At 36.4% G+C, this 12,368-nt stretch overlaps 1 protein-coding gene across 1 annotated transcript in view; it reads left to right on the top strand.

Moving 5' to 3' along the window:
* The window catches only part of DOCK2 (dedicator of cytokinesis 2), a 314,912-nt gene that overhangs the window by 51,142 nt on the left and 251,402 nt on the right, over nt 1–12,368 (top strand). Inside the window, exons 20-22 of the mRNA XM_070934070.1 lie at nt 3,292–3,381; nt 5,908–6,008; nt 6,525–6,659. Of these exons, the coding sequence (XP_070790171.1) occupies nt 3,292–3,381; nt 5,908–6,008; nt 6,525–6,659 (326 nt within the window). The remainder of the gene's footprint in view (nt 1–3,291; nt 3,382–5,907; nt 6,009–6,524; nt 6,660–12,368) is intronic.

The following is a 12,368-nucleotide window of genomic DNA, read 5'->3' as shown; positions in this document are numbered from 1 at the left end:
TTCTGCAGTTTTCTTACTCCAAAGTATTGCTCAACAGTGAACAACAATTATTGCAAGTGAAGCTTATATGTTTAAACTTGATTTATTAAATTGGAAAGTGAGCCATATGTTACCTCAAAAGGGCCACCTATTTCTTACTCCAAAATATTGCTAAGTATTGCTTTCCAAAGCCTTCATGCTGAATTGGGCCCTTCAATTATTGCAAGTGAAGGTTATGTGTTTAAACTTGATTTATTAAAGTGGAAAGTGAGCCCTACTTTACTTCAAAAGGGCCACCTGGATGCTTCTTGTCCTCTTCATTTTGAGCACCATTTTCCCAGTAAAGAAGGTAACTGTGTGCAAAATACTGTTTGGAGAAGCAGTAGCACTAATGTGATAAAGCAAACATAACTCATTTTCCCTTGATCAGAAGCCTCGCGCAAGTATTCTTCAGAGACATTCACCTTGATTAAAGTAGAATCAGTGAGCTGCTGCTTTAGCATTCCCCAAACTTTTAAAAATGCTGGGCATGTCCATTTGTAACAATCACAGATCCCCTGATTCAAGACTTTAGTCTTTAATGCATGATTAACTCATAGTAAGCACAATATCAAGGCCGGGTAGAAAGACAGCTTGCCTTTGTTAGTACAAATAAAACAAAAAACAAACAGAGAAAATGTTCTCATGGTTGCAAGGATAATAAAAGCCATTCAGTGATCATTCCCTTCTCTGTTACATGAATATCATTGCTTTGTTTGGAAAATATTTGAGTCAGTGGTAAAATCTGTCATTGTCATGGTTGAGTTCTTTCTATGAAATTAAAGCAAAAGTTATGATGCAGCAAAGAATTTAAAAATTCAGGCTCTTAAATGGATAGTTCCTTGCAAAGAGGAATACCTGCATGATCACCAAGGAACAGAACAAGGTGATTAATCTGTTTTTCTTTTTGCAGTCTGACAGGCGATAACAAACTAAATTGGGCCAGATTATTCTACAATGACTCTTATATTTGTATACTTAAATGCTTATTTCTGACCCTAAAAATTAATATTTCAAACATTTAACACTTTAATGAATGTTTCAAAATATCAGGTCATACAAGTGCTTTTGTTTGGATAGCAAGTTTGGATTTTATAGATTAGTAACAATTTACCTCTTAATCATCATCATGTCTCGAGGCCTTCTTGAGAGGAACAACAGGCAGTTCCCAAGATTCATAGACTCAGAGATCATGGAATTGAACAAGATCTTAGAGGCCACCTATTTTAACTCCCTGCTCAGTGTAGGATCCACGAAAATAGTTTTGATAAATGACCATCCAGCCCCTGAAAATTTCCACAAAGGAGAACTTAATTTCATTGTGGCAGCTGTCCCAAGGACTGAAAGCTGTTAATGCAGAAATATCTTCTGGTATCAGTCCTAAACACACTTCCTTGGAGTTGTAACCCATTGGTTTGAGTTCTGGCCTCTTGGATAATAGAGAATAAATCAATTTGTTCTTTTGTTAGACAACTTTTCAGATATTTGGTGACTGTTTTCATTTCTTCACCACCCCCATTCATCTGTTTTGTAGGCTAAACATATCAATATCTTTTACTGTTGCTAAGAGGTTTTGGTTTCCAGACTTCTTAGTCTCTTGGTAGCTTTTCCCCAAACCTGGTTGATCCCTTTCTTTATAATGTGGAACAATCTGATTTAATTAAGTTTTAAGTAATCTCCATCTTCTATATATTGGGATGAGACTCCAAGCTAGTGCTGGCCAGATAACCAGTTGCAATAAACCACACTTCCTAGGAATTTTGTAAAAAAAAAAAAAAAAAAATCCTGCTAGATCAAAAACCCACTTTATCCAGCATTCAGTGGCACAAAATGGCTGAACAGATGCAACTGTTCATAAGGCTCATAAGGACAAGAATACCCTTTACCCTAGTGTTCATAAGGACCAATGTTTAATCTTAATTTCATAGGTAGCAAAAAGTCAACAGGATTGACAGTGGCAGATTGATCACTCATGACTTTCTCTTGTTTAAGAAGTCATTCACTTTGACAACGATTTTTCTGAATTTGGTGCAGTTTGTCATTGTCCTTTATAAGGTCAGTGGTATTTTTTCCAGATATGGAATTAAAATTAATTTTAAGATATAAATCCAAATTTGGGTTTTTCCAAACATCCCACTTATTTGGTAATTGATTTCAATCGAAAGACAAGTAAATGTTCTGCTTGGGACACTCACAACATTTGAAAAAGGCGATGAGTATATTAAAGTTCCTAAGCAGTACAAATGACACCTGTTTTTTCCCATGCAGAATATTCAAGTGGACCTAGGATGTATAGTAGAATAAATCACCTGTTCCCCATCATAGATTCCCAGATATTATCAGATTTAAATGAAATTACATGCACCTATTGAGGGACCTAAGACTGGGAAAGAGTGGGATAATAATGAATGGCATCAAGCAAATTTGTCCCTTACATTGAAGCTTCTTATAACTAGATGAAGAAAATAACTTAACTTATGGGAAAGAATAGAGGAATGTTCATTTTATTTTCATTTTCCTTTCCCTATTTGGCTAGGAATATGGATAATGGTGTAGAATACAGACAGACAGATGAGAGAGTGATTGATCATTTCCTACTGTTGGGTTTCAAGGGGCATCCCCCCCCTCCATTCAATCCCCTTTGATTCTCTGAGATTGTTTGTCCCTGCAGTTTTCTTGCCAAAGTTTTTTCAGAAATGGTTTGCCATTGTCTCTTTCTTAGAACTGAAAGAAAATAACTGCCCCAAGATTGCACAGCTGGCTTCATGCCTAAGGCAGAACTAGAACTCCCAGCCTGCTATTTTCTAGCCTGATGTCTTAACCATCGCACCAAACTGACAAAATAGATGGTTATAAAATTCATCCACTTTGGGTAGGGAACAGTTATTACTGAACATTCACAGTTGCTCACTGTTAAAAACAACTGCTGTGGGCTTTAGAAATGTTAAGAAGATGTGCTGTAGTCTCCTTTTGACAATTCACAGCTAAGATGCTAAACTTAGCATTAAATACAACATAATAATCGTGGCTGTGCTTGTTGGACTTAAATGTGTGCTTTGATGAAAATAAATCTTCAAAGACGTTGTGAAGCTCCAGGTGACAGGGCTATCAGGATGAATTCTTTGAGGTGTGAAACACTTTCCCTGGGGCTAGGTGGGATGTTTTCCGCTTAGACAAATCAAAATATTTTTCAAAGAACTTTTATCCTGTCATAGTACCAAACCTATTAACATATTTGCTTGTTCTTTACATTCCCTCTCTCCCTTTCTGTAGTTCCTCCAGGATACTCTAGATGCCCTATTTAATATCATGATGGAACATTCTCACAGTGATGCATATGACATTCTTGTCTTTGATGCTTTGGTAAGGATTAGTGTATCAATTCTTTCAATCAAGTAAGCTCTTTGCTAGCGTTCTGCTTTTTTTTTTTTTTTTTTTTTTTAGAAACAAGTCACAAGAGAGAATGATGCCACCAAAGTGAGCATGATGGCTTCACTTCTCATCCATGCTATAATTATAATCCTTAAACTATCTAGGGAGCCTCACTGCATTATGTGGAACTAGAAATATCAGAATTATCTATTTCAGGAGATAGTTATTAATGAAGTCCATATTGGAGTCTCACATGTTTAGATATTAATCCATTTGTTAGGTAGAATCTCATGTATTCTCCATGCTCTAATTTTTTTCCACGTGAATCTGAAAAATCCACATCTATTGTTTCCAGCTTTCCTAACTATTTGGAATTTTGCAATACAACTTTCCTCAATGTGCACATTTCATATACATTCCATAATATATTTTTTAATATATGCATATTTTTATGCATTTTTCATAGTATTCTTAAACATATATACAATATATATATATGTATATGTATATGTATATGTATATGTATATGTATATGTATATGTATGTATATATATATATATATATTAAGAATTGTCCTGAAGATGCTCCAGGTATAGTTGTAGAAGAATATATAATTAATATATATATTAATATATATATATATATTAAGAATTGTCCAGAAGAGTTCCAGGTATAGTTGTAGAAGAAGCGATAGACATCACGATCTCTGGAATGTTTAAAAGTTTAAAAATTTTATTTTAAAACTTGTGCTAAGCTTTCGTCGGCCCCTACCGACTTCGTCAGAGTATAAAATCACCATTGAAGAGCTGCTTGCTTTTATGCAATGCTGATCAATTTAGTCATTGCCCGTGTAACAGGCCCACACCCTTGCCTTCCCCCTGTAATTATCTTATTTTCTGCCTTAGTCATGCTGACAGATGACGATGCACTTTTCCCTGCCTCCTGCCCCATTGTGTGTTGCCTCTTTCTCTCCCTGCGGGGTAACGCAGGGTTATCAGGCATTGCTTTGAAGGTATTACTCCCAGCTCCCTCTCTCTCATTGTTATGCCTTTCCCTTTTAGGCACACACGTTGCCTCCTCTAAACCCATTTGTTTTACCCATGATCTTGTGATGGGTCTGCGTTGTTCTTCCTTACCCCCCCCCATCTCCCTCATTCTGCTGTTTTCCTAGCCTACTCTCTTGCCCTATGCCAGGGTTGGTCACACCTTCATTGGGCCAATCTCTATGCCTAGAGGAGGAGATTTGTCCCCGATCTCCATTCGGTCTTAGTGATCGGTCCTCCTTAAGTCTTTCCTGGTGCCGTAAAGCCTGGTATGCCGGTGGTATGTCAATATGTCTATTGAGGGAGTTGTTGTTAGAGAACCAGGCTTCTTTCAAGGGGCGCCTTCCTTTTGTTTCATCTTAGGCAACGACTTCGGTCTCTTGGAAGTTGAACTCGTGACCATGCTCCTCCATATGCATCCAAATCTGGGAGTGGTGTTCCTTACGTCTGACCGCTAGTTTGTGCTCATGCACCCTCGTTTTCAGTCATTTTGATGTTTCTCTTATGTAATGACCTGTGCAACTTTTAAATGTTCCGGAGATCGTGATGTCTATCACTTCATATATATATATATATATATATATATATATATATATATATATATATATATATATATATATATATTCTGAGGTTTTCGCGGGTGTTTGTATGTAGGTCTTTGGTTATTCAGGTTTTCTCCCGCGTAAAATTGGAGGTGTTTTGGTGACGTTTCAACGAAGTCTCATTCGTCATCTTCAGGCTGGTGTTTTCGGCTTCATGCTCCTAGAAGCCAGAAGCACCTACATACAAATACCCGCAAAAACCTCAGAAAACAAATCTATCTATCTATCTATCTATCTATCTATCTATCTATCTATCTATCTATCTATCATCTATCTATCTATCTATCTATCTATCTATCTATCTATCTATCTATCATCTATCTATCTATCTATCTATCTATTTGTGTGAATGTTGGACTGGGAACTGAAAAAAATGCCAGCATATTTAATTCACTGCAACATATAGCTTTTCCCATATCTGTGTTGGCAATTGCATTTATTCATTTCCTCTGCAATTCCTCTCCATTTCCTCTGGGTGGATTTCCTTTACATCCCTAACTGGTGAGGTAGAGAACTCCAACTGACATAAGTAGCTTTCCCTCTCACCATTTTCTGCTTGGTATTGTTCAAAATCCAAAATGGCAGCCACAAGAGTGTAATCAAAGCTCCATCTATTTTTTTTTATACAGCAGAGCTCACAGACTCTTGTTTCTTTCTTTATTTCTTGCATGAAAATATCTGCACTTATCCTTTCCAAGTGCTTTGCCAAAGCAAGCAATCTGGAATAGGGACAAGTAATTAATTGGACACTAAAATATCACCAATATTCTGAATTCAGTGGAGTCCATAAGGAAGGATCACCTCTCCCCTCTTTTTCTAAAAAAACATTTCCAAGTGATATTTTACATATGAAAACCCTTATTCTGTTACAGATTTATGTAATAGGACTCATTGCAGATAGAAAATTTCAGCATTTCAATACTGTATTGGAGGCTTATATACAGCAACATTTCAGTGCAACTTTAGCCTACAAGTAAGTATATAACAATCCTGATGGAGAAATCAATATGAGAAGCCCCTAAATCATATTCTATTCTACTGTTTGATGCATGTAGAAGAGAAAGGAACAAGGGAATGGATCTCACTTCTTCTATACTGATTTTCCATGGATCATGGAATCGTGGCAAAAATATTCTCTGCGCAACAAAAAAAACTAGAAATGTATTTATAATGGCCCCATGCAAATTGTTTGGTTCAAAGAGTTCCCAACTCTATCCTGTACTTCTAATGTAATATTATTCTGTGTAATAATTATGGCTGCCCTCCAGAATTATCTTGTATGAAAGATAGAAATAATAATGTTGAATAGCTATGCTGTGATTTTTTCCTCAGGTGAAGTGTTTTAATACCTGCATTTGAATTACAAAACAAAAAAAAATTATCTGCCATGTTACAGCATGTACTACATATATTTGCCACTCACACTAGTTAGAAATCTAATTGGACAAAGATGGTTTTCCGTTTGTGTAACATGTTCTCCTGATTTCAGGAAATTAATGGCAGTTCTGAAGACTTATTTGGATACTTCAAGCAGAGGAGAACAGTGTGAACCTATATTAAGAACACTGAAAGCTCTGGAATATGTATTCAAGTTTATAGTTCGGTCAAGGACTTTGTTTTCTCAGTAAGTATTTGATTTACATTTCTTCTTAGGCATAACATCTCCACTCAGGTATAGCATAATTTTCTTCAACTTGGTTGAAGAATAATAATTCTTAAAGTTTCCAATCTGCACATTTTTTTTTTTGCCAATTTTGGCTATATGAAACTATCTGATGGCCATGGTGGCTCAGAGATTTAGGAATTGTAGATTTTAGCACTTAGAAAACACTGGGAGAGAATGATTTTCTGCTAACAATTTGGCCAAGTATATTATCAGTGAGAATGGTAAGTATGTCAGGCTTGAGCAGGGCTGCTTTGCTGGCAACTTTATGAACCCATTCATGTAATTATTTTTTAGCAATAATATGAAAATGTGTTTGTCAGCTTCTGTGATCATTTTTTCAATTTTTCAATGTAGCATTGGAATTTTCTCATAGTCTGTTCAAATCCAGCCTATTTAATTTTAAAAAGATTAGCCTTACATGTTTAAGAATTATCATGTAACTAGTCAGAAACGTTATGAATAATAAAGTAAACTTATATGTGCAATGTCAGTGAAGTTCTAATTTAAAAGCAACTCTATGGACAGACATGAGTTGGTTGTAGGTCTGGTTAGAATATCACACACCTCTTTTAGTTGTTGTAAGTTTGGAGACTGTCGGAGGAACAATATGAAACAAATACATCTAGTCATGCTGGTCTCTTGCCCTCACCTATTAAGCACTGTTTTTAGAGTTTCAATATTCATGATAGAGATAGAAATCAACATGCTTTCAGGTGTTTTTGTTATAACTCCCTGAAATCTTTCTCCATGGTACTTTATGGCAGTTGTGATCTAACATCTTTGGAAGATACCAAATAGTTTGAAACTGTTATAGGTTAATTAGTTAGAGAGCTTAGCATGTTGACTCAGAATTATATCATTTTGTATCCAATAATACTTGTTGCCAAGTTAGTGCCCAAATGTGCAATTCTTTACTCATTGAACCAATTTGGACATATATTTTTGGATTGAATTGTTACAATAATTTGGAAGGTCAGATTGATTTGGTTACAACATAAATTCAAAATGATAACTATTTTTACCTAGTGATATACTTTCTACTTTGCTGCTTCCGACTTCCTCCCTTTCTAGGTGTTTTACAGAAACATATTGTCCGATTAGCTGTGTGCACTGTGCAGCCATGGATACTCTGAAACAGATGTATAGATTTTAGAAAATTACTTTAAAATTGTGATCATTAAATTGCAATATGTTAGATCAGAAAGAAGGTGCAATCGCGTATTGAACTTGGTGTCTATTTGAAACATATTTGTTGAGAAGCATTTCTTGATATTCTGCAAGATATATTTTTCTCTGAAGATTTTGTTCAGTGCGCCGATATTTAAGGTTTCTAAATCTTACATCATTAGAAAAGTAGATGAATGTAAATGGCAAGGCAGACTGGTTCTTCTTATCAGAAAATAGTTCAAAGACCATGAATAAAGTACAGTTATTAGGGTATGAAATTCGTTGAGCAAGATCTCACATTGATCAGAATAGTTTTAATAAAGCAATGGGTCTGGGAGACAGTCCATAAAGCAAGGCAAGCAGTTTGTTCCGGCAATGGGTATCATTTTGCGATGTGATGTGGATTGCACAGACAGCAAAAATAAAAATATTTTTTTAAAATCACAAAATAGGCTTGAAAGATCTCAATTCACTATGATCTGTCTGTCTGTCTGCCTGTCTATCTCATCTTATCTATCTATTATCTATCTATCTATCTATCTATCTATCTATCTATCTATCTATCTATCATATATCTATCATTTATCTAGTTTCTATTTTTACTTAATGTTGAGATTCCCTAGTGCCATCTTGGATGCTGCAGGCATTAATTTATGGTCTTCTGATTTGTACAATTAGATAATGAAACCAGAGGTTCCACTTCTTTCTTAAACATATTATTTTGACTCATAACATACTGTAAACTGATTCTGACAATCTCCAGATCTTCAAATACCTTCAAATTCTCTTTTGATGTGAGAGGGAAAAAAGCAAAGGGCAGCTTGCATTGTTGGCCGCACAATTCTCTGAATCTGAGCCATATTAACATGAAACATTTCAGAGAACCAACTCAATTAAATGTTGAAGATGTTTGAAATCTCTAAAGGATGTACTATCCAGGATGAAGGTGCACTCAATATCTGATTGATTAAACAGACTAATTGGATAGATACTGCATTTACCATGATAAATAAACTCAGTTGTTTTATACTGGAAATACATGCAAAAGAACACAGAGACCATTTCTAAACTATATAAAAATTTGGAAGCAAGGTCAGTAGACACTGAGATGGTACACAAAAAGTACCACACTAAGCAGCAATTTGCTGCCTGGATGGAAGTTTTCAATCCTTATTAAAATCCACAAAGATCCTAATAGCATTTGAAAAAGAGCAAGAGAGAAATTCAGCGCACCATTTTAATACTGTATAGCAATCTCTCCTTACTATAATTGTTCCTCTGAATGAACACATTACAGTTGTCAATGGGCCCAGGGAGGAGAAAGGCATCTAAGAATCCAATCAAATGTGCAATCAACTTGTATATTCATTTCAAGCCTCTCGCCTTTGATTTGGGATAGTGGAAGCCTTTAGATACATACTTTCTAAGTATTACTTTGTAAGCAGAGATTCTTTTTTTCCCAATGTGCACTTTTATAAATAAGTCCAATTAAGTTTAGCATATAAAGCACCTTCCAACTCCACAGCGGTGAGGACTACTATGAAATCACACAATTACGTTCTCTGTCTCTGAAGAGCTGTATTTAGAGTGAAGGGTTTTGATGTGAACCCTTTTAGCTAGGCTGTGAATTCTCCATTTAGACATAGTTTCTGACATTTCTTTTCTCTACCATAATGTGAAAACCTTGAAATACCTTCTCGAGAGGTTTGCATTATAATTTCTGTTTATATATCTTTTCTTGTGCCCCCCCCCACTCTCATAGTGTTTAATTTTCTTTCCTGTGTTCATTTTTGTTTTCTTCTCTTGGCGTATACTTTCTGAGAAGACAGCATTCATTACCATGATTGCTTCATCTGAAAAAGTTAATTAACTGACTTCTCCGCACTCAGGCTTAATTTTCAACAGAGCAAATTTTCATTCATACCAAAACTTTTTTTTTTTTTTTTTTTGGCTTTTCATCTAAACCATCTGAATTTATACTTCCAATATTTTGGAATTCATCAAAGGATGTTCTACTACCACAGTGCCATTTCTTGAGTAGCCTTGTAAAACATGCTAACTGAAGTTATGTAGGGCAGGAGTCCCCAACCCCCGTGGACTGGCATCATCAGTTTGTGCAGAAACTGGTCTGCACAAACAAACAAAACTCCATCTGTGGGATACAGGCCCCTTCCAGTCCACAGAAAAAAACTCTGAGGGAATGGGGATTTTGAAGTAACCTTCCCCTGGAGTGGGGAGGGAATGGGGATTTTGCAGTATCCTTCCCCTGTCAAACCCACCACGCCACGCCCACCAAGCAACACCCACAGAACCAGTAGTAAAAAAATTTGAAATCTACCAATACATAAATCCATTTTAATATGCTATTCCTGGTATGTATGTTTTGTATACATACAGAGAAAAAGCACTCTTGTAATCTTTGACTTTTAGGCTTGCTGTCAAACATCAGCCATAATACTAATGACTGTTTTGAACAATATGCAGGTTGTATTACACGAATGGCTATTTTATATGTGAAATTATGACTGAAATATTTCTGCACCTATATTGGTTCACACTGTCAGGAAGTTTCTCCTTAGTTTTAGGTTGCTTCTCTCTTTGTTCAGTTTCCATCCATTTCCATCCATCTCTCTTTGTTCAGTTTCCATCCATTGCTTCTTGTTTTGCCTTCTGGTGCTTTGGAAAATGCCTTCTTTCTGGCAGCCCCTTAAAAGCCTGTTGTCTATCACACTCTTGGGCAAAGCATGTGAGCCATTTCCTCCTTTCAGTGGTCCATGAAAGTGTATCTATAGTATGTAGATAATAAAGTTGAAAAAAGGTGAACAACATTTTTACAGAACTATAGATATGTTAAGGCTGGGTGTGACAAGAAATGGCTGGGAGGGGAGGGGCCAGGTGAGGCACCCCTTGACGTGAGTGACATTGAGTTGGCCACGCCTACCCAGTCACATGACCATCAAGCCACACCCACTGTCACATGACCATCAAGCCATGTCCACAAAATAAGCCACGCCCACAGAACCAGTAGTAAAAAATTTTAGAACTCACCCATCTCAGATAGTACCAATTTTCCCAAGGTATTGGGAATAAATTAATGTTTTGATTACATTATTATATGACTGTGTTGGGAGAACTTCTAAAAAGTTTGCTTGGAGGACCATAGAACTCTACACAAGCCACTGCTTGAAAGCTAAGCCTGGCTGGGGCTGCTCAATATTTAGACGAGGGACTGCCAAAGCGTATTAGCTTTGTAGGCTTGAAAGGGAAACATCCTGTTAGAAAGCATTGGCTCCCATTCTGAATTGTTCCCAAAAGCAAGGCATATTTGAGTCCATAGTTGAATGAGAAGCAGGTCCTTAATTCAGCTTAAGGGTGGCTTTACTTTTGTAGCTGAAATAATCACACACACACACGTACACAACACAAACATACAGTGAATGGCTTTCCAAAAAGTTGTTCACATTTTTTTAACATCCCTCCCATTCCCTGAACAAAAGCTTTTTCCTAAGAATGAGTTGGGTTTTTCCATGATGAAGCAGTTTCTGATTAGAATTCTCAGAATGTCTTTGAGGCAGAAGGGTTTCCTAGCTGATTCTATCCCCACTTAATAGTCTATGCATTATCTCCATGAGCATCTACAATTCTTCTGTCTGAATGGGGGCTATAAGAGGCAACAAGAAGAGGGAGAAAAGAAAATAATAAGAAATAAAATGAACATTTTTGCCCATTCAAAGCTGATGTTGCATTCATTCCAGATACGCCACACTATTTATAACTTATGTTATTACTTCTGTTTCTCTATTGTACTATTAAAATGTGTGGAGTATTATGACATATGTCTAATTCGTTATGTGAGGGTAAGTCGAATACTTCTCTAAATAGAAGTTCTGGACAAGATAGGCCATACAATTACATATATTTCCCTCTTTTGTTTCAGCCTCCCTGAATTGTTAGATTTATTTGCTAATAAAGAAGATTAAGTCATGTTTAATGACCGTTAATAAGCTGAATATAATGAAGGCCACAATGCTATTATTATCTAATGTAGATCTGGAACAGCCTTAATATTACTTTTAATTAGCAAGCTTTGAATGTTAATTTTTCTCTGCAAGGAAAAAAGGAAAGAAAATGGGGGGGAAAAAGCAAATGATTCAATAAAATTATGCAACTAAAGCATGTATTTTTAACATTCTGTTTTGGAAACATGGTGGAGATATAATATCCAGGGTGGTTGGCAGGGGTGAAATGCTACTGGTTCGGACTGCTTCGGCTGAACTGGTAGCAATGGTGGCAGATGGTTTGGAGAACTAGTAACGACGGTAGCATGAGACTCCGCCCACCCTCCTGGTCTTCGTTACTTCCTGCTTTTAATCAGGAAGTAACCTTTCTTTACCCTCCATGCATGCAGCGCATGCACTTTTGAACCGGTAGGGAAGCAGGGGTGAAATCTAAAATTTGTTACTACCGGTTCTGTGGCATGGCTTGGGGGGGGGAGTAATG

The sequence above is a fragment of the Pituophis catenifer genome, unplaced genomic scaffold (genome assembly GCF_029215685.1).
Source record: "Pituophis catenifer annectens isolate HBS135680 unplaced genomic scaffold, rPitCat1.0.hap2 SCAF_2, whole genome shotgun sequence".
Taxonomy (NCBI): domain Eukaryota; kingdom Metazoa; phylum Chordata; class Lepidosauria; order Squamata; family Colubridae; genus Pituophis; species Pituophis catenifer.
Note: the sequence above shows the minus strand (reverse complement) of the source record. Positions and strands in the feature narration are given on the sequence as shown.